Raw genomic sequence first — 21,999 nt, forward strand, 5'->3', positions numbered from 1 at the left:
TTCCTTCCTTCCTTCCTTCCTTCCTTCCTTCCTTCCTTCCTTCCTTCCTTCCTTCTTTCTTCCTTTTTTCTTTCTTTCTGTTTTTGTTGAAGAAGTACTCTATAATTACAATGTTAAGCAGTTATTTCACTATAATGTGCTAAAAATAAGTTAAGGCTTAATCGTCAAGCAGGAAGGATTTATATATTTGGAGCAATTTTGCATGTTTGTTTTCACTAAAATGATTTTGGGAACATTCCCAGATGTGATAGTCACTGTAGTACTGTCAGCAACATGAGTAGGTGAAACAAAATCAGAAAAGGGGTGGAACTAGAAAGCAACTCTGTTTGGTAAAATTTTGACCTTCCAGATTTTAAATCGTAAATTTTGCAAATGGATATTAAAACAAAAAATTGAATTTTTAATTATGCTTGAATTATTTGTTATTTGTTTTTTCTAGATTCGGTTTCTCATCTTGGCTGTGGATCAGTATTATTATTTAATATCTCACAAATTAGTGATTTTTCTAATGCTAATTTAGGGACTGACTAGATCAGAATCAGCAGAGAATTTTTGAATGTTTTGGTTTAATACAGTTTTTCTATCCTCACAAAGTAGATACTTCAGGCAATTGGATACACAGTTTGAATGGGACACATTTTAAAAATTATTTTCAAGATTAGTGTAATGAAATTATGCTCAATTTTAGATACAGTAGAATATATATATTTTTGTCCTCAATCAAATATTTATTTAGAGTTGTCATGATATACCTGTGTCAAATTGTGTATTGTGGGGAGGGAAGTACAGCCTTTGGTTTAGTTTAAATTAAAATACATACTGCAAAGTTGAAAGACACAAAGATTACAATTCTTGTAACAAAAACTATCTTGGTCACATGATATGCAGGATACTAAAACACGTGGAAAGTAAAAACCCTCCTATTTACTCAAAGGATGTGTTTTAAATGGTATACTAGCATTAAACAAACATCTAGGATCTAGATTAAAATATACCAACAAACACCAGCAGGAAGGGGAAGCTATGGTTTCAGCTAAGTGAACTCAACATTTTAACAGTGGATTAAGTTAAGAGAAGCAAAAGAATAGTGTTGACAAAGAGATTGTTGAATTCCTCTACTGACTACTATGGATGAGAATAAGCAGGCAGTCCAAGAACCTCACCACAAGAATAAGAACAACGAGGTAATTCAATTCTGTGTATGACACCGAGAAAAAAAGCTTTATGGAGGAAATGATCCTTAACTGTTATTTTCAATGATGAAGAGATATTCTCCAAGGAGACAAAAGGAAAAAAAAGAACATTTCAGACAGAGAAAGCTCTGTGAACCAAGAAACTAGGGGTATGAATTAGCAAAGTGCAGGGCCAGAGAAAGTGGTTCTTCATGCTGAAATGGAGACAAGAGAGGCAGGGAAGCAGGGAGGGAGGGGCAGAGGGAAGGAGGTATAGTTTTCAAGGAAAGAAAAGAAAAAAAAACTGATTTGAATAAAGCAGTGTTTCCTTTGCCAAGCTGACAAATTTATAATTCACATCAGAGGGACGAAAAGGCATTAAACAAACTCAGGTACTAAAGAAAAGAGTCAGATGTGCAATTTATACAGATCATTCACTTCTATGTGGCCAAAGAGAGAAGGGGCTGAGCAGATACAGGAAGATTAAGCTGTTAGATGTCTATTGCTGAACTAAGAAAGAAGATAGAAAATGCTGAGCCAGTCCTGGATAATAGAGACTCACAAGCAAAATTCACAACAAGTAATCAGAACTAGGACAAAAGAGAAAAAAAATCACTTCAGAACACAACATATGGCTTGTGGAATATCTTATATTTCCCAATGATTCTGGAAGACTATTGATTTAAAGAAAAGTGTTCGGCTGTTAAAGTATTTTTCCATGCCTACATTTCATAACTTAATGTGTTCAGATTAGAGCTGAAAAGCCCATTAGAGTAATGGAATATCGTTACTTCGGCTCAGTCCTTCATAAGCACAATTTTAGCTGCACATTGATTCTGGTCTCAAAATAACATAACTAGAGGTAGCATTTGGATAGTGAGATGAACATTTTAGTAATATAATTTTGATATTTTATTATGTGTTTATTTGTATTAAATTCTTCAATTAATTCTGTATATTCAGGTGAGTTGGCAAGAGTGTTTGATAATTTGTTAAGTGCTTTAACATTTTGGATAGAAAGCAAATATGTAATTTCTGAAGAGCATTATTAGCTTTCACTGATTGAAGAATATAACATTATTTTCACATTGATTGAGTTGGCTATATGTTTACTTTGTTTATGCTAAATCTATTTTCAAATTGTCTGCACAGTTAGTTGTATGGGAGAAGTATTTGTAGTTTAATAATCACTGAATATAAATGCAAAAATGCGTAACAAACAGATATGTGAAAATGGAAAGCTGGTTCAGCCTGAGTTCTCCTAGGAACTCTGCGTTTTTGATTTGCAGTATTAAGAAAAGACTTGTGCTTTCAAGTCACTGAGTCTAGGTGGTAAGCTTGTGAGGCTGTTAGCAGAGTGATTACTAAATTATCTCTGCCCTGCACTACTGTCAGAGGTCTTTACAGGTAGAGACTCATTTTCCTGACTTCAGTCTTTGCTTGTCATAAACAAAAATATATTAGGCTTCCACCAAATACAGATACAGACACATAGTGAGAAAATTTTGTATCTAAATCATTTATTTTCTTTAAAATATTGTTTTACACTTTTCTATTTGTGAATTGTGTGTGTGTGTGTGTGTATGTGTGTGTGTGTGTGTGAGAAAGAGAGAGAGAGGAGAAAGAGAGGGAAAGAGAGAGAGACAGAGACAGAGAAAGAGATAGAGACAGAGACAGAGACAGAAAGAGAGAGCGAGCGAGAGGGCTTTAGTAAGTATGCACATAGCTCTAAATGTTAGAGGACATCTGGAAGGAGTCAGTTCCTTCCTTTTATCTAGAGGGACCCAAGGATGAAACTCAAGTCCTACCGCTTGATGGTATGTGCCTTTACTGATAAGTTATCTCATTAACCTTGAATTGTGTGTGTGTGTGTGTGTGTGTGTGTGTGTGTGTGTATGTCAGAGAGAGAGAGAGAGAGAGAGAGAGAGAGGCAGAGGCAGAGACAGAGACAGAGACAGAGACAGAGAGACAGAGAGAAACACATACACATGGGGGGAGAGAGAGGAGATATTCATGTTTTTATTTGGAGGTATATTTGCTTTATTAGGTTCTGGGGATCCAAATTCAGGTATATTTGGATGGCAACATTTTACCCATTGAACCAGCTGGCCAATGCCTGCTTCTGAAGCTTATGGGAGAAAACGAAAACTCCAGGTGTGGGAGTCAGTTATGACTCTAGCCAGTGGTGGAAACTCAGGATAGAGATGGGTAGTGGAGAAAAGCCCTGTTTAAGAGACGTGTGATAACTACAGAAGTGAAACTAGAATTTGATGCTTCAGGGAACTTAGCTGAAGTTTGGTTTATTAGGGTTAAGGGAGGGAGAGGAGAAGAGAAACCGTTTGTAAGAAGCTTAGATGAAGATAAATGTGGCTTAGAATGGGATGCTTGTAAGTATTCTAGAAAAGTAAAATCAAGGAAAACTTTATATTTCTAAGTAACTATATTTTATGTCTTAATATTGAAATAGTATTTATGTAGGTTATATCTTTCTGTATTGTACATAATATGAATTAACATTCTTTCATGGACTTTAATTTTTCCCTAGTTTTGCTATGCTAAAACATACTGTGATATTCACAAACTTTGATTGGATTTCATCATCATTGGTGATTTCCTTAAAATGCAGTAACAGAAATTAAAGTTTGCCTTTTGACTAGTTTTATGGTGGGCTATAAAGTTATTGTTGATAATGCAGAAAATTCAAAATGATAGTGTCAGACATTGTTGACATGGGGGAACATCACCCACAGTCTTACTTTCTGAGAAGAAACTTCATAGTGTTCAGCTTTATACCCAGAAACAATCTTTACCTTGATTTTTGTTCTTATCTTTAGCAGATATATTTTAAAATCAGGCTTATTGGTATCTCTTTGATTGAATTCCATATTAATTTACAGAATTGTAAATTATCTAGGATCCTGTCTCTTCAATGTTTATTGAGCATTATATGATCTAGGAACAGAAATCAAATCATGGCCTGTTTGGGGGGTAGTAACATATAAATAACATTCTTTATATAGATTAAACTGAAATGGAATAGTGAAATTTATTTTAAATGTTGTAACTTTTGGTGTGGAATTAAAATATGCTCATTTCTCATAGCGGTTATTCATTGTTCTCTTAAAGTATTTTCTGATCATTTTAAATAATAATAAAAAATGGCCCCAATCCCTCTTGGTAAAATTTATATATCACAGTATCAGGAACGCTTGAACATAAATGCATATTTCCTGACATAATACTATTATTTTTGATTTCTAAGATATTTATAAATATTGCCTACCTCATGATAAAAATGTACTCATATTAACAGTATATCTCTATGTCAGTGTGAGAATGAGAGTGTACAAAAATGATAGAAAGATTGATAATACATGGGTAGATGATAGATGATAGGTAGATGATAGATAGATAGATAGATAGATAGATAGATAGATAGATAGATATCTGAGGCAATTTAAGTTGTTTGAATCCCAGCATTTTCACTAATATACTTGACATAGCATCAAACTTATTGCATTGTTAAAAAAATTAAAGAACAGATACTATCTTTAATTGGTCATTAGTGTCTTATATGTTTGCAGAAAGTTATTTTTGAATGACAGCAGTTCTTGCTGCTGAGAGCTATCTCATCCATAGACATTTCAATTACTAGTCATACATACATGTGACTTTTTTAAACAAAGGGATGTTTCTTTTAGAAATTATCACATAGTAACTTGACAGAATAATCATATAGAGCCAAAGAAGATAACGTTCTATATCCTTCAAAGACTGACCTCACTGGGGTGGAATGGACATGAACAAAAGACAGGCGTGATGTCAAATGGAATGAAAAGCTGCTATCCATTGGACTGGAATCTCAGATAATCAAGCTACAATATCCTGGAAATGCAGGATGCCCATTACATACAATTAAACAAGGAGGCAGGTTCAGCTGATCTCAGCAGAAGCAATCTCTGCAGAACAACAGCCTTCAGGCTATAAACATTTTTGGGGAGAAGGCTTTGGTGGATATTTTTTTGTACACACGATCAACATTTGTACTTAGATCATGAGAGAATGCTTTTCTATTTCCTTGAGCATGGCAAGGGGGAGACTTTGCTCTTTTTGGTGGGTCTAAGGCAATGGGGTCCTTGACACCGCCATGCTCATGGCAGCAACACATATTAACAAGGACTTAACTCTCTCCCTACCATAACTCACACATTTAAAAGTGCCATAATGTGACAGACAGACAGACATACAGGCAGACACAGAGAGAGAGGGAAGGAAGAAAGGAGGGAGGGAGGGAGGGAGGGAGGGAGGGAGGGAGGGAGAGAGAGAGAGAGAGAGAGAGAGAGAGAGAGAGAGAGAGAGAGAGAGAGTTTTTTTTCAGAGTAAATGAGGGTCACAACTGGGCTCTACTTTGAAGTAGGTTTTCTTTCCTCTTCCCAATAAATTCTCTTAACTCGAGGACTGACTTTATTTGTGTAGTTCAAAAAGTGCATATTACTATCTCTAGTATGTGCCAAATACTGAACCTACAACTAATTAGCATTATGAAGGCACGAGGAAAGGAAGATAGTACATTTGTCATCATTTTTTGCTTAAAAAAAATGGCAAGCTTATCATGGTGACACATGGCTTTAATTCCAACACTCAGGAGGCAGAGGCAAGTGGAGCTCTCTGAGTTTGAATTCAGCCTGTTCTGCACAGTGAGTTTCAGGCCAGCTAAAACTAGATAATGAGTCACTACCTCAAAAAATATTAATCAATCAATTACTCAATAATCCAGTGCACAAACCATGCTGGATGAAATACGTCTTGTTAAAATGAGTTGTTTGAAACAGAAATACACACACACACATACACACATTTCAATACTAGGGAGATATAGTCCCTTCTGACCGTGTATGTGCCTATGAAAAATTATGCCATAAACACTTACAAGATTCAGCAGCATGATGATTATGAAATTGATGCAGACAGCAGCACCAGAGGTAGCAAACTGCCAGTGCTGTTTGATGAAATTCCACTTGAATGATGCAAACTGCTCCATGACAACCAGACGGTACACTACAACTGCGAACACTGCTGTGATGACCAAGGAGATCTGCAGAGTACGAGAGCAAACAGGACATACTAACAAATGAGAAGCAAAGCACATATATGTTAAATAATAAATGATAAGTGTTAAAAATGACAATGAGAACAGTGCTTTTCTTTTGCATTCTTAGGATTCCAAAATGAGTCGGTATGCTAAAATACCCTTCTAACCTCAGAATCCTGCATCATTCTCAAAGTGCTAATGACCATATTTTACCATGAAGAAGATTCCTGAGACAGACACAAGAAGTCGTGTGACTTTGTCGGATGAAGGCTGATGAGGCTCCGGCTTCCCAGTGATGGGGTTTATTACCTCCATCCTGTAATATTTTGCTTCAAACTGGGGGCGAAGTGTTTCCTATGGGAGAAACTAAGGTTACCTAAATAGCAAGTCCACAAATTAAAATAAAAGTCTTTTGAGAATTAATATAGACTCTTGAATTGATCCTGCTTTGTGTTGTTTGAACAAAGATGCAACCTTCTAAAGAACCAATTTACAGCTCAACTGCACCCATGGGTATATTTTAATTTGGACAATTTTCTATGAATCCCCTCTAAGAAAACATTATAGAAATGGTTTTAACAATGTATCTTTCACCCTTGGCCCCGATTACTTTCAGAAAATAAGGAATCTTGTCAATATGATATAAAGATGAGAATCTATTTCTAGCTTGATGTACTTCCCCAGATTTCTTAACTTCTACTTCTTAATATCTTACCTCCTCTTCTTCCCAATCAATAAGGTCCCAAGTGTAAGTCAGTATGCTTCTTCTCCTTTTCCAAAACTCAAGAAAGACTGTGGCTATAAAATAGTAATAATGATAATAATAATAAACAATAATAATAATTCTCCACCTCCAACACACCACATTGCTTTTCTCCAGGCAGGTATATATCATCATATAATTAAATTGTGTAAAGTGACTGACTTGTTAATAAATAAATATTGGAAGTTTTATTTAAACCATCTTTCTTTCTGGTCTTTATATAAAGCTGTCTGTATATGTGACTAAAGGGAGGCAATTTTTAACACTAAAATTGATATTTTTGTTAGCATTGTATATCAAAAATGATGCTAGGAGAGAAAGTCAAGATTAGAGCAACAAAGACCATTTTACATTTTTAATATGGACAATCTCATACTTATTAACATCAGTCATCGTCAAGTTTACAGTTCAGCAGGGGCAGAGGATTGCTTCTTAACTTTCCTTAATATCACATAAACAAGAGGAATCTAACACGAAATCTAAACAAAAAAAAAGTGATCTGAATGATTGCAGTTTCAAAGCAATAACCTTCAAAAACAGATACTGAGTCTAGACAAGATGGCTTTTTCATTGAACTAGGTATTCAATTGGGTTGTGTTTTAAAAGTTCATTCTCACTGAGATACATTCATTTTATCCATCTCTTGTTTATTTGAAATCTCAAATGCATTTATATTCTCAATTTAAAAAAATAATTTAGAAAAGCTTCCAGAATAATTTAGTGTCCAGCATAAAGCAAGGATAAATACCTTCCTAACTTATTAATTAAAAAAATCTACTTTCAAAAATTATCACACTCTTTGCTTTTGGCAATCACCTGAAATGTTGCATATAGTATATTCTTTAATGAAAGTGGTGCTTATACAAGCTCATACTGTCCTTAGTCTATGGATTTTGATGCTTGTAAGTTTTATTCTTAATGGCAGTTTTAGGACTGAGAATAATGGAGCACACTTTATCCCCAGCACTAAGAGGTAGAGGCAGGTACATTTCTCTGAATTCTAGGCCAGCTTCTTCAATACAGTGAATTCTAGGCTAGCCAGGATTGCATAATTAGAATCTGTCCCAGAAACAAACAACAGTTTTCGAATACTTGGATTTTCTTTACTCTGGAGATTCTGTTGTTGTTGTTGTTTTTCAAGCGATGGGTATAGCATTCACTATACCATCCATCAACCCATTACATAACTAGAAATAAATCCTTTATTTCTTTTGAAACAGTTTCTCACTATATAATGCTATGTTAACCTAGAGCTTACTGTGTCTTGGGCTAGCCTCAAAACATGGAGTATCTAGCTTTAGTCTCTAGAGTGCTGATATTAAAAACATGAATCAACATACACAGTGAAAATTAATTTTGAAACAAAAATGATTAAATATGTTGCTTGGCTAGATCCTCATGACAACATTGTGGTCCTCCTCAGGTTTGCATTTTATGATGTCACAGTAATTTTAACTCCTTAGCAGTGGAGTTATGGCTTCCATAACCATATAAATCACATAATCAGTTTTAACTTGGCTACCAGCCCAAATGATAAGCATGGGGATTAAAAGAAAATGTGTGGAGGTCTGCCTACTCCCCAGCATATCTGTAGCCATTTTGTTCCATGCTTGCCATCTATTTCATATTGTTGCTACAATTTGTCAGTCATCAACACAGAAAAGTAACTTGACTCAGAGCATGGTCATGCTGACCACATCCCTTGTTATGTTCTGTATGAGGCTTGCTAATCTTAAGAAATTCCACAAAGCTTTTCCTAGGACACATCAAATAAAAGGTCAATATAAACTGTAATGTTTAAAGTGGCTTGAGTCACAGCTGACCACTGGGTAGTACTTTCTGTACGTATGAGCGCATTGTGGTTTTCTCCCTTATAAGCTGGCACTGAGAAACGTTCGTTGCAACAGTCTCAACCTCCAAATTCTGAACTATGACCCTGATCGATCAGTATTAAGGTGTGTGTTCAGTAATTCATCCCTGTCTGACTGAGATCAGTGTTTGTGTGGTTTATGGGTAACTCTAGGATAACAACAAAAGGAAACACTGAACAGTTCTCTGGTATTATAGAGCCTGGAGTAAAGAAAAGATATTGTCTTAGGATAAGGCCCGAGGAAAGGATGGAGCTCAAATATGAGTCTGAGTCATCTTAGAGAAAAAGGTGAATGAATGAGTCCAAATGCAGAAGCAAATGTGGCTCAATACTAACTGGAAAGTGATTGAGTCCATCAAACATTCAAATTCCCATAATCTACAACAACATGAAAAAAAAAGCTGCAAAGAACTCTTTTGTTCTAAGTCTGAGTTGATGTCTCTCAAGGTCCTATGGATCCAAGTATTGCAGGAAGATATTGAGGATGTGATTCATTACCATACAGAACCTGGTGCTAAGAACCTATTGCTGTTGATTTCATCTTTGAGTCATAGAACATGGAAAACTCAACTTGGTATTTATCTTGAAGCTTTATCCCTATGGCCTGGCTCTCAGAGTGTTGAAAAGTACTATGCATATTAGTGGAGGAAAAAAGTTATCATCAATATCACAGAGTTATGAACCCTGAGAACTACAATTATGAATGGGCTGGCAAGAAATGACCACTGGTAGGATAGTTGCAATAATATTATAGGAGTTACCAACTACTTTCTAATTGGATTTAGGGCCCACTCCACAAGATTAAATCTATGCCTGATATACCACTATTTTTCCAAGAACCTTTGGCTAGACAGGTTACAAGCTATATTTGAAAACCTACTACTATTACTCTGCTAATTGGTTATAGTATCAAATCAACTCTCAACAACTTATCATTATGCCAATATATTAGTCCTCATCAGAGAAGTTCCTTTTACACTAAATGGAGACTGACAAGAATTCCTGCAACTGATCAAGGTTAGAGAATAAGAGAGTGCAGAATCCTCAGCACTTACTAAGATATCTATATCAGAACTCCTCCTACTAAGGTTCAAGGACTATGGCAGAAAATGGTCAGAAAGACTGCAAGAGCCATAAGAAGTGGATGATTACAAGGAAGCAGTGATCTTGGACCCAACAAGGCAGTTAATTGCACATGTGAATTCATATCAGTTGAGATAGGATGCACAAGACCTCAGCAGGCATAGGCTAAGACAAAAGTCCAGCATGAAGAGCAGAGATGGGCACCTGTAGGGAGTAGATGTATCCCTGAAGGACTTGACTCAGTGAAGTCCTAAGTATATGTGTCTTTTGACATGCACAAGACCAGTTGAGGACTCTGAGACCAACTGACCCATGGTAAACTGGCAAAGACATTACTCATATAAAGAGGCTCAAGAGAGATGGCAAAGCTTTTCTAGGGAATTGAAGTATATGGTTTTATAAATTATTGCTCACTGTGTGAAAGAACAACATTGATAGGTTCATCTTCCTGGATGAGCCCGAGATCCTCACCTACAGAGACTAACTATCCATTCCATTTGTACTGTGCCTAATATACATGGGTATCTGGGTTGTGGTGGTAGTGGTGAGAGAACCCCACCTGATCCCAGCTTCATTGAATGAGTTGCTTTGTGTATGTTCTTTTTCATTCCTTTACTGGCTCTAGCCAGTGTTCCAGAACCTAAGCCTACAGGGACATGACTGGCACCTACTCTTAACTAAGAAACTATTGGCCATTTAGAGCTGCTAGGAGAATAAGAGTCAGTTTTTGTTAAGGGTGTGGCCAATGATAAGTTGAGCACACTCCAGTGGAAAACCTCACATCAGAGACTCTATGACAAACTGTATTTAATGGGTTAAAAATATACTTTAAGTTGACTGGATACATAAGGGTGGTAGATCTGGGAATTGTTGGCGAAGGTGCTATATAAAACTAAGACACAGATTACAAATTTTTCTTTAAAAAATAAGTATCTATCCACATCCTTGCCAACATGTGCTGTTACCTAAGGTTTTGATCTTAGTCATTTTGATTGGGGTAAGGTGGAATAGCACAGTCATTTTGATTTACATTTCTCTGATGACTAATGATTTTGAACATTTCTTTAAGTGCTTCTAAGCCATTGGAGATTCCTTTGTTGTGAATTTTCTGTTTAGCTCTATATCCCATTTCTGACTGGGTTGTTTGTTCTTTGGAGGTTAGCTTCTTGAGTTCTTTATATATTTTGGATGTTAGCCCTCTATTGGATGTGTGGTTAGTAAAGATTTTTCCCCCAATCTGTAGGTTGCCCATTTGTCCTATTGGCTGTGTCTTTTGCCTTAGAGAAGCTTTTTAGTTTCATAAGATCCCATTTGTCAATTCTTGACCTTAGAGACTGAGATATTGGCATTCTGTTTAGGAATTCTCCCTCTGTGCCAGTAAGTTCTAGGCTTTTCCCACTTTCTCTTGTGGATTTGCAAACTGGTACAACCTCTCTGGAAATCAATTAGAGATTCCTCAGAAGATTGGAAATAGTTCTACTTGAAGACCAGCTATATCACTCTTGGGAATATGCTCAAAAGATGCCTCACCACACCACAGGGACACATGCTCTGCTATGTTCACAGCAGTTTTATTTGTAATAGCCAGAAGTTGGAAATGACCCAGATATCCCACAAAACAAGAATGGATACAGAGAATGTGGTTCATTTACACAATGGAATACTATTCAACTGTTAAGAATGAGGACATCATGAGTTTTGCAGACAAATGAATGGAGCTAGAAAGTATCATCCTGAGTGCGGTAGCTCAGACCCAAAGGATATGCATGGTATGTACTCACTAATAAGTGGATATTAGCCAAAAATGTACAGAACACCTAGAATACAATCCACAGAACTTAAGAAGATTAACAAGCAGAAGGGCCTAAGTGAGGATGCTTCAATCCCACTTGGGAAAGAGAAGAAAATAATCACAGGAGGCAAAGGGAGGGAGGGATCTGGGTGGGAGAGGGGCAGGCCAGGGGAAAAGGGGAACAGGATCAGGTATAGGGGTGGAGAGACAGGAGAGAAGCCCTGAGGGCCAGCAGAATGAATGGGAATATACAACCTCAAGGGGTAGAGGAATGCTCTAGAAAGTACCGGAGACCTGGGAGGTGAGAGAAACTCAGGACAGAAAGAGAGGGACCTTAGATGAAATTCTCAACCATGGAGAGAGGGAACTTGTAGAGTCCACCTCCAGTAGAAAGACAGGGCATTAAGTGGAGGGATAGGGTTGCAACCCCACAGTCGAAAATTCTGACCTAGAATTGTTCCTGTCTAAAAGAACTGCAGGGACAAAAATGGAGAAGAGACTGAGAGAAAGGAAGTCCAGTGACTGGCTCAACTTGGGAATCATCTCAAGGGGAGGCTCCAAGGCCTGACACTACTACTGATGCTATGATGTACTTACAAACAGGAGCCTAGCAAGGCTGCCCTCTGAGAGACCCAGCAAGCAACTGACTGAGAAGCTGATACTTATACCCAATTCAACCATTGGACTGAAGTTGGGAACCCTTGTGGTTGAATCAGGAAAAGGCTGAAAGAAGTTGAGGACAAGGGCAACTCCATAGGAAGACCAGTAGTCTCAACTAACTCGAACCCCTGAGACCTCTCAGATACCAAGCCACCAGGCAGCATACCCTAGCTAGTCTGTAGCAATATATATATATATATATATATAAATGAATGAATGAATGAGTACACTGTCACTGTCTTCAAACATACCAGATGACGGCATCAGATCCCACTACAGGTAGACAGATAGTTGAAAATCACCATGGGATTGCTTGGAATTGAACTCAGGACCTCTAGAAGAGCAGTCAATGCTCTTACCTGCTAGACCATCTTTCCAGCTCCAATTGCAAAATTCTTAAAGACCTAAATAATTTTTTTCATTAAAAAATGATTTCAGAGCACCAGCCTTCCTTTCCCCTATTGGGTTCCCATGTCCAGCCTCAATATGAGGGCTTTTGCCTTGTCTTATTGTATCTTGTTTTGGTCATGATTCCTTGTTGTCTCTTGGAAGTTTGCTCTCTCCTAAAATGGATCTAGGGGAAGGGGGGGATGAGTAGAGGAGAACTCCACTTAGGATATATTGTATGAATGAAGACTCTATTTCAATATAAATAAAAGTCATGACTTGCTCTTAAACAATTATAAAGACTTGACTTAGTGGTTTATATATTGCCCAACATCACTTCGTAAGAGAAAGCCATTTTCAAATGATGGGTATGGAAGATGGAAGGACAGTTAATGTTTTTCCTTTTGCAGAGTTTATAGAATTCTTTCCTCTTATTCCCACAAATCTTTCTGCCAGTCCCTCCTTATGTAGCCAAGGTTATTCTAGAAATCAGAGTCTTTGGGCCTTGACCTTCTGAATGCTGGGATTATTAATATGCTTCATCACATCCTGAATGAATTTAATGTCAATCTCAATAACAGAAGGAATAGAATTCAAATAGAGGTTGAACTAGTGTGTAGTTCACCACTGAGTACAAATCATGTGATGTCATGAAGACATGATTATGGAAAATCATGAAGTGGAAATTTCTGGTTTCTTTGGATACTTAATTGTGTCATGTGATGTTTTCCTGGAAACTGTCTACTTTTGCCAAAGTAGAAAGATGGGAGGATGCTGGGAACAGATATGTGGTGTTTTTCTGGAAGCTGCCAGGAAAAGGACTTGTGATGTTTTTCTAGAGTGGACTTAAGAGAATGTGCTGTTTGAAAAGAGTATACATATATAATCCAACAGAGAGTGGATGATGCTGTACGGTAATGGTTCGCCTTACCACTTGCTGTTGGTCTTTGTTGGGCTTTGCTAACTCTGGTCTTTACTGACAACATTGTGAATTGGTTTCCCTTGCTTTCTTCACTGACATCATTTATTATGATTTCATAGAGAGAAAAATGTACCAAAAATTTGTCAGCTTCTTGCCACTTCTGCAGATTTGGGCTGATCGGCCGAGCTTGTGCATGGTTTCTTCTGGATTGAACTGCAGTTGCTAATTTGTGAATGGTGTTTTTGAGTGGGTCAAGCTACCACTGATGAGTCTCATGGACTGAACTGCTGCTATCCTGACAGTGCAGATTGGATTTGCCCCAAAAGACTATTTCTACACAGGACCACATGCCCCTTTGTCTTACTAACTTTTTCTTTCCACTACCTCTGGTAGGTGGTGGGCTAGAAGGGAGATTAAAGCATTTAAGCACACTTATTAAAGTAGGTCTTGAAAAATATAAACCCACAAGACCCACTTGACAAATTATGAAAGTAGCAAAGACATGTTAGTCATTTCATGGTAAATATGAAAAGGAAGCTTGGCCTCTACAGTTGACTTTGAATTCTCCATGGATATCCAGTCTCTGAAGAAAGCAATGGATGAAAGAACACAGAAACATTGATGACAAAGGCCCAGGTAGGGTTTAGAAGGTAGAAGTGTGGGGACATAGAAATTGGAATCTAATTCCCACACAGTAGGGGATCCAAACTTTCGGGGACCATGGCCCTCCACTTTCACTGAAGTCTAACAAGGTCACCCTCAATTCCCTATACAGGTGCATGAGTCCCTCCCTTTGTGCTCTCTGGCTGGCGGTTTAGACTTTGGGAGCTCTGGTTGAAACTTTTGATACTCCTTCTAAGTACTGCTTAGTTTTCAGATTAATACCTCTCTACAATCAAAGCACCCCTCAATATTACTGGATTAAATTGAGATGCTGATATCTGAGAGTGAAAATATGAAAGCAAGTTGTGACAATTATGATACTGTCATTAATTAAATGTCCTGGAGATGTGAAGAAACAGAAAGAATAGAAGAAATCAAATTTCATAGAACTCATGGGAGGGAGCCTGGAGTATAAAGACAATAACACAGTGGCCCGAAATGAACGTGTCAACAGAAGAAATATGACAGTGAAGGAAAAGAGTGTGCCAAACTTAGTGTTAAAATAAAAATACCTTAAGATAAAAAGTATATGCTGTGGAAGCCATTTCCAAGTTTAATAAAATGTCAATGCAGGAGCAGATGTGGGACAGTTTAGAAGTGAAACTGCACATAACATGTTTGTGTGCAGATATCACATATTAATAGGAATTGTCTGTGGAAAGTAGATCACACCAAACATGGATGTTCTGCAGAGTACCATCCTGCCTAGAGGAGCATGCTATGATCACATTCTTTCTCTGCAAAGTAACAGGGAATGTTTATATTCATCATAAATAAGGGATCAGGCACTGACTGCTCATAGTTCTTTGCGTTAGAATGAACAGCAAGAGAATAGAAATGTAGGGTTATGTAAAGGAGGTTAGGTGCTGATTGGTTTGTTTCAAGTTATTTATTTACACAGAAATCACAGAATAAAAGTCAAGCCAAGCCAAGCCCATAGTGGTTAAAATTTCCATTGTCCTATCTGGATGGTCAATGAACCTACAAAAAGATTCACAATATTTAGCATAGTTTATTCAATTCTTTCATTTGATTTTTTCCATCTTTTAACCTATTTCTCTCCCTCCCCCACCTCTCTCTCTCCTCTCTCTCTCTCTCTCTCTCTCTCTCTCTCTCTCTCTCTCTCTCTCTCTCTCCCTCCCTCCCTCCCTCCCTCCCTCCCTCTCTCTCTCCCCACCCCAGCACCGGCACATAGCACTACATTTACAGATTTACAGGTGCAGATGTGATCAGGCCCAGCTTTTTAAATAACTGCTTGGATCTGAATCAGGTCCTAAACCTTGTGCAACACACACTCTTACCACTAAGCTGTTTCTCCAGGTACTCAGCATGTTAGGATTTTAACTGATTTTCATACTAAACGGTCTGTGAAGGATTGTTACGTTTATTTCAGGTATTAGGTGGCATCTAGGGGTTTGGCTGTCAGTCTTTGCCTTGTGCCATTTATATTATTCCAGTCCTTCGCATTATACTTCATGGACTTTCACTGGGATGGGGGATAAAATCCATCACTGACCAGAGACACCCTCTTTCCTTGCCTGCTTTGTGGTATCAAATATTAAGTTCTATCTTTTTTTTTTAAAAAGCACTTATATAAAACATTGTGCAAACTACTTCATTACATTTCTAAAGGATAGGAGTTTATGAAAGGACAGAGTCCAAGTGCATATGATGCTAAATATGTCTGCATCTGGAGAACAAATTGAAGGTGTGAGTATTGTGTTTGTCAAAGTAGATAAAGCCTTGGAGCCTCCTAAGAGAAACTGCATCTGAAACAAAGTGATTCAGAGCAGCAGTCTGCCAGTTTGGACCTCACCCAAGTGCAATTGAAGATCTGCCTCTATTCCTAGCATTTATTTTTGGTAACATCCTCAAGCATAATGTGTTTTCCCAATGCCATATTGCAACACCACCACATACAGGGTAGAATTAGAGACCTTGCAGAACAGGTTCTATGCTTAGAACAAAGGGCCATAGATGTGGAATACTTTACATTTCCAGCCTGGGGTGCATTCCTGTCCCCCACTCCACCTTTGTTTATTTTAAGCTAATATCTTATAGGAATGTAGTAATGGCCTCAGCATGACTTCTGCTCTGAAGTCTATGCATGAAAGAAGACTGTGTGAAGTAGAAGATCTGAAGGTCTGCTCTACTGGCCTCATCCCTGGAACAAGTCTAGACTTGCTGGTCTTACTTATTTCAAGCTCTCTCTCTAACTTTAAATTGAATGTCTTCTTCACCCACTCCCAGGGGTTTTCCTGCCTTAACCTGAAGTAAGGTGGTAAAGTAGTTAGTCTTGCTAAGTTCTGGAACTACTGACAAGTTCCTGAAATTATTAACTGTCCCCTTCTCCAGTGAAATTATTGGGGAAAGTTATACCTAGTCAACATCACGCTATTTGAAAACATGAGAACTGTAGCTGGGAAGAGTGGCATTCATCTGTAGCTTCAGGATACAGGAAGCTGAAGCGAGAGGGTCACTTAAGCTCATGAATAGAGCAGATATGAGGTGAGGGAAAAGAGGAAGAGGGGAGAGTAAGGAGGGATAGCAGAAGGGACCAGGAAGAACTCCCACTATAATCTTGACAAGATTAGTCTCTTAGCTTTGAAATAGAAAATTAAAAGTTGGGGAATACAGCTCAGTGGGTGAAAGACCCCTGGGGATTTCTATTTGATTCCCATTGTCTCCCATGGAAGAAGGAGACACCTTCCTTTATTTTAACTGTGCGTGTGCGTGTGCGTGTGCGTGTGCGTGTGCATGTGTGTGTGTATGTGTGTGTGTGTGTACACACACACACACATTTGCTGAAACCAAATAGGGTGTTGGACCCTGGAGTTGGAGTTACAGGTACTTGTTAGCCACTTAATGTGGGTGCTGGAATCTAAGGTTTCCCCAAAGAACAGCAAGAGCGCTTAACTACTGAGCTATCACTTCAGCCCCTACTATGCATTACTATTAAGTAAGTATTATCTTGGTAAGTACAAGACTAATTTTTCTCATGCTCTTTTCTCACTTTTCCCTTCCATCTATATGATACAGTTTCTGGTTACTTTTGGTGAACATCCTGTACTACAGTTGTAATACCAAGCAGAAATAACTAGATCAAGTTTTTGTCTTTCTAACTGCTGAAATCTAGTTCTACAGGGGGGTTGTGCCAAAGAAATTAAACTTATGGAGAAGTACACATAGTCATCACTGTCCCATTGGCAGACAGCTACCATCAGCATTATGACATGGGCATGCCAGCATTTTTCTTAACTTGTGTATTTAAGACTTATCTTATTGATTCTCAGAGGAACAATCACGACAGCTGTCAACTTAAAGAGGAAAAGAAGACATGAAATAAGATGCAATTTCCATCACTGTCTACAGTTAATATCTGGAATAGCTATGACTCACAAAAAAAAAAAACTGCTCAAGAATTGAATTCTTCATCATAACTGATTGGCAGGTATCAGCATCCTAAACATTATTAAATATTTACTTTTTCAACCTTTAAGCTTTTATCTGGGCCTGGATGCAGTACCTTAGTTAGATCATAATGAGGAACCTAGAAAAATGCCACAGATTATTAAAATCACTAACTTCATTTTAATGATAAACACACTAAAATATTTTCTTGGTGAAACTCATATCTTTAGAATATCTGTGAGAGGCAGTGCACTGGGCAAAGAACACAGGTTAAATTAGGAATCTTCTGGGCTTAAAAGATATCTGTAGTCTTGCTGGGCTGTTGAGACTTATACCTTTAATCCCAGCACTAGGGAGGCTGAGGAAGGCAGATCTCCCAGGCCAGCCTGGTCTACAAAGTGAGTCCTAGAATGGTCAGTGCTACACAGAGAAACTCTGCTTTAAAAAACAAGAACAAGCAAAAGGATGTCATACTCTTTTCTAAATGTGACCTTGGATAATTTAGTAGTGAATCTCCTTTTTCTAACTTAAAATGAGAATAATAAATTGATTTCACAAGAATTTTTCACACATTAATTTATAGGCAGTTTGTCAGTAGTCTGATTCTGTTTAATGCACTTGAAGGGTACTATAATTTTTAACTAGTTTTAAAACTACTAGTTGTTACACATATGAGACTTTGTAGCAAAAGACTTTGGTTTCCAATCCACATCCATTTTTCATATTGTCTGCTTCATAATCTAAACTTTAAGACAAGATCCACTTTTTCAAACAATAATTAATCAGTTCATTTTTCATAGTTTACATGGCTATGTTATAAAGACTATAAGTATGTTATATACTGAATGGCAGAGTGGCCCTGAGTGATTCTGACAACAGACAATAAGAGTATTGAGTCATGATACAGACACTTAATTTATATTTAGGAAGGTAAATGCATATATATACATATATACATACATACTATATATGTATATACACACATATATACATATACACACACACATATATATACACATATATGTGTATAGTATATATTTACACAAATATATATATGTATATATGTATATATATATATACATACATATTAATATATGCTATAAAGGGTCTTACATATGTTTCCCAATTATTTCAACCTGTGCTCATGTAGCAAAGGATCCTGAGAAATGTTTTTGGCATTCCTATCTGAGTCTCTCAGGAGCAGTCCAGGTGTTGTGTGGTGATCTTACCTCCGTGGTGCTCAGCACAGACAATGAGAGAGAAATAGGTTTGAAATGTAGTTACCTTTGAACTATGGAATTTATAACAATCTTTAAAATGCACAACTTTTTCGGCTTTATAAATCTGAAAAATTTTATTTTTTACTATCAAAAATCAAAATGACATTGACCAACATTCTGGAGGGACGTGAAAGTATAATTCTATCTACTGTTCTTGAGTTATATAACTGACTGATCCATGATGAGGGCATCTTTTTAAAAAAAAATAAGTTAAAAAAAATCCAGATCAAAAGCATTCAGATAAATAGCAAAAGGTGGTTTCATAAAATATGATTATATTCCTATACTTTGCCTTTTTGTGTATATTCTTGACATTTGTGGTTTTCTTATTTTTATGACTTAAAAAAATTGAGATAGCATCTGACCATACTACCGATGTTCATTTCAAAGTCACAGACTTAAAATGATCCGTCCTGTTTCAGCCTTCTCACTGCTGGGAAGGCATTTAGATGCAGGTTGCTGTTCCAGGCTTCTATTCTCCTTTGTTTTGTGTCTGTATGTCTTGTTTTTCCTTTTTCTAATAATTTTTTCCTTTTCTTACAAATAGCTAAGGTGCATTAAAAACATATGGATGTGATGATGGCCCATACCTATTTGTCAGAATTGAAGATAAGGCAGGAAAGTTGTTAGTTCAAGACCAGCTTAGGCTTCATAAAAAATACTTGTGTCCTAACTCAAACACAGAAAAAATTCTTGAGCATCCTATGGATCTGATACTTTGTTTCATGGTCTACGGATTTACTCATTAAACCTTTGGCACCGTCTTGTTGGTAACAAGTTAGCTTACTGGCAGTCACATTAAAGCCCAGAAAATATAGCAAACTTGCTTACAATAAACCTGACTCAAGTTGTTCTGGTGCTTGCTTTGATCCTGTTTCTAGATTTAACCCCAGATTTAAAGGAAAGGATTCATGATGTCTCTATGTATCACTATTTCAGAATTCCCTTCTAGCTCAGCACAGATATATCATTCTTTGTATGTAAAAATGCTTTACAATGTTTTTAGGTTCAGTGGGTGAAAACGCCACTCGGCATTTTTTATGTGGAACCTGTGGCTTTGATTTCAATATCCTGTTGGCTACTGTTTAAGCCAAGATTACTAAGATTCCTCTTGTTAGGGTTTACACTGGTGGTGTAGCTCTCAGTACCCACTGTTGTCTTCTGTTGGACAACTTAGTGGTGAGAAAAAAAAATTCTTGCCAAAAACCTTTGTGTGATGCTGTGGCAGAGTTGATTCAGCTATGACACTTTTTTTTCAAGTAGAAATAAGTGAGTTTCTCCAGGACTTTCTGATTATCTGCCTTAGGTTTCTCTGGAAGTTTGAATAAATCACACAGGTCTGTTCCTAACAGTGCTACAGTAAGTTCTAGCACTGTCAGTCTGCCAATTCACTGCTTTATTAAAGGTATGCCTGATCATAACTTAACTTAGTACAATAGAAACATAGAAAGTGAGTGTTTGGTCAATTAGCCAATGGTTATGAAGAGACTAGAGTCATTTATGAAGGATGAAAGTTTGGATGATTGTAAAGTTCATCACAAAGGAGTGAATCAGCTGTAGTAACTATAAACAAAAGAATAGTATGTGTTTACTGCAGAGATCAATTTAATTTTCAATGCACAAAGCTGTCCTCGCAAATTCCAGAGAAACTTTGAATACTAAGAAAGTGTTCCATTTGTAATTTATAAGTCAGCTGGTGTCCAGAGAATGACCAGAACTATTCGTTTTATCATGATGCTCCAATTCCACTGTACCTGTCACCACTGACAACTAGAGTATTAGGGAAAATATCACGTACCCCTTGACCCTGCTCTTGTTAATTACTTCAGGGAACAACACATTTTCAAGTCACCTTTCAACTCTTCAGTGTCCATTCCTCCAGGGCAATGAAGAGTGCTTTCTGAAAGGCAATTTTCTCAACTCTTAGGGCACTCAGTGTGCCCTCTTTTACTGAGTCAATCAATAGCTAAGTTGTTTTTGCTTTCTTACATTCTTACTCGAACTGTCATTTGGTATGTCCCTGGATGGATGTCCACTTTACATGCAATGCACTCAAGTGATGTCTGTCTCTAACATCAATAATAAATGAAGATGAGCTGATGAATTTTTTCTTCTCCTCATTGTGATTCAGGACCATTTTATTTATTTCAAATATTCACAGGTTTGAATATTCATTATCAATTCACACTTCCTCTTCCATATCAGTATGGAGTTTTCTAATATCCGGAGACACTCATTCTACAACTCTGGATGTTTTTAAACTCTTGGCTGAACTAAGATAGATTAACTAGTCTCCCAAAATATGTCTTATAAATTATAATATACAGGGGTATTCATTCCAGTACCCTGGCTTTTCTTTGATCTGGATTATTCAAGCAGTTTTGCCTTACTATTCCTCATAATGTCCTTCCAAGACATACTTTTGATCAGTGATAGCAAACTAACCATAATCTTAAATAGTTATATTCATCAATTTATTTTTTTATAAATTCCAAGAACTTGGATTTTAAAGGTATACTATCCATCCATCTATCATCTGTCTGTCTGTCTGTCTGTCTGTCTGTCTAATTTGTGTTTGTGTGTTTGGGGGTTGTGGGTGTGCATGCCATGTGTTTGCAGGTATCTGTAGAGGCCAAAAGAGTGGCAGATGTGTGGAGTTTGACTCAAGCTGGGAAGTGATTTCAGGTCCTTTGGAAAAGCATGAATCACCTATGCACGAGCCATCTCTTCAGCCCTCAACAATTTCTTGATCCAGATTTTTAATTATTGCTACTGTCACAAGTCTGCTTCCTTTCTTCCCCTTTGCCATATTTTTATTTATCTGTCCCTCTCCTACTCCTTTTCTCATTCTTTCTTTCCTCCTTCTTCTTGTTCTTCCTCTGCCTCCTCGTCCTTTTTCTAAAT

General features: G+C 37.3%; 1 protein-coding gene across 1 annotated transcript in view; it reads right to left on the reverse strand.

The window, feature by feature from the left end:
* The window catches only part of Ano3 (anoctamin 3), a 258,830-nt gene that overhangs the window by 28,718 nt on the left and 208,113 nt on the right, over nt 1–21,999 (reverse strand). Inside the window, exons 15-17 of the mRNA XM_028766961.1 lie at nt 6,980–7,062; nt 6,478–6,618; nt 6,103–6,267 (exon numbers count right to left, since the gene is read on the reverse strand). Of these exons, the coding sequence (XP_028622794.1) occupies nt 6,103–6,267; nt 6,478–6,618; nt 6,980–7,062 (389 nt within the window). The remainder of the gene's footprint in view (nt 1–6,102; nt 6,268–6,477; nt 6,619–6,979; nt 7,063–21,999) is intronic.

The sequence above is a fragment of the Grammomys surdaster genome, unplaced genomic scaffold, assembly GCF_004785775.1.
Source record: "Grammomys surdaster isolate TR1022 unplaced genomic scaffold, NIH_TR_1.0 170, whole genome shotgun sequence".
Lineage (NCBI taxonomy): Eukaryota > Metazoa > Chordata > Mammalia > Rodentia > Muridae > Grammomys > Grammomys surdaster.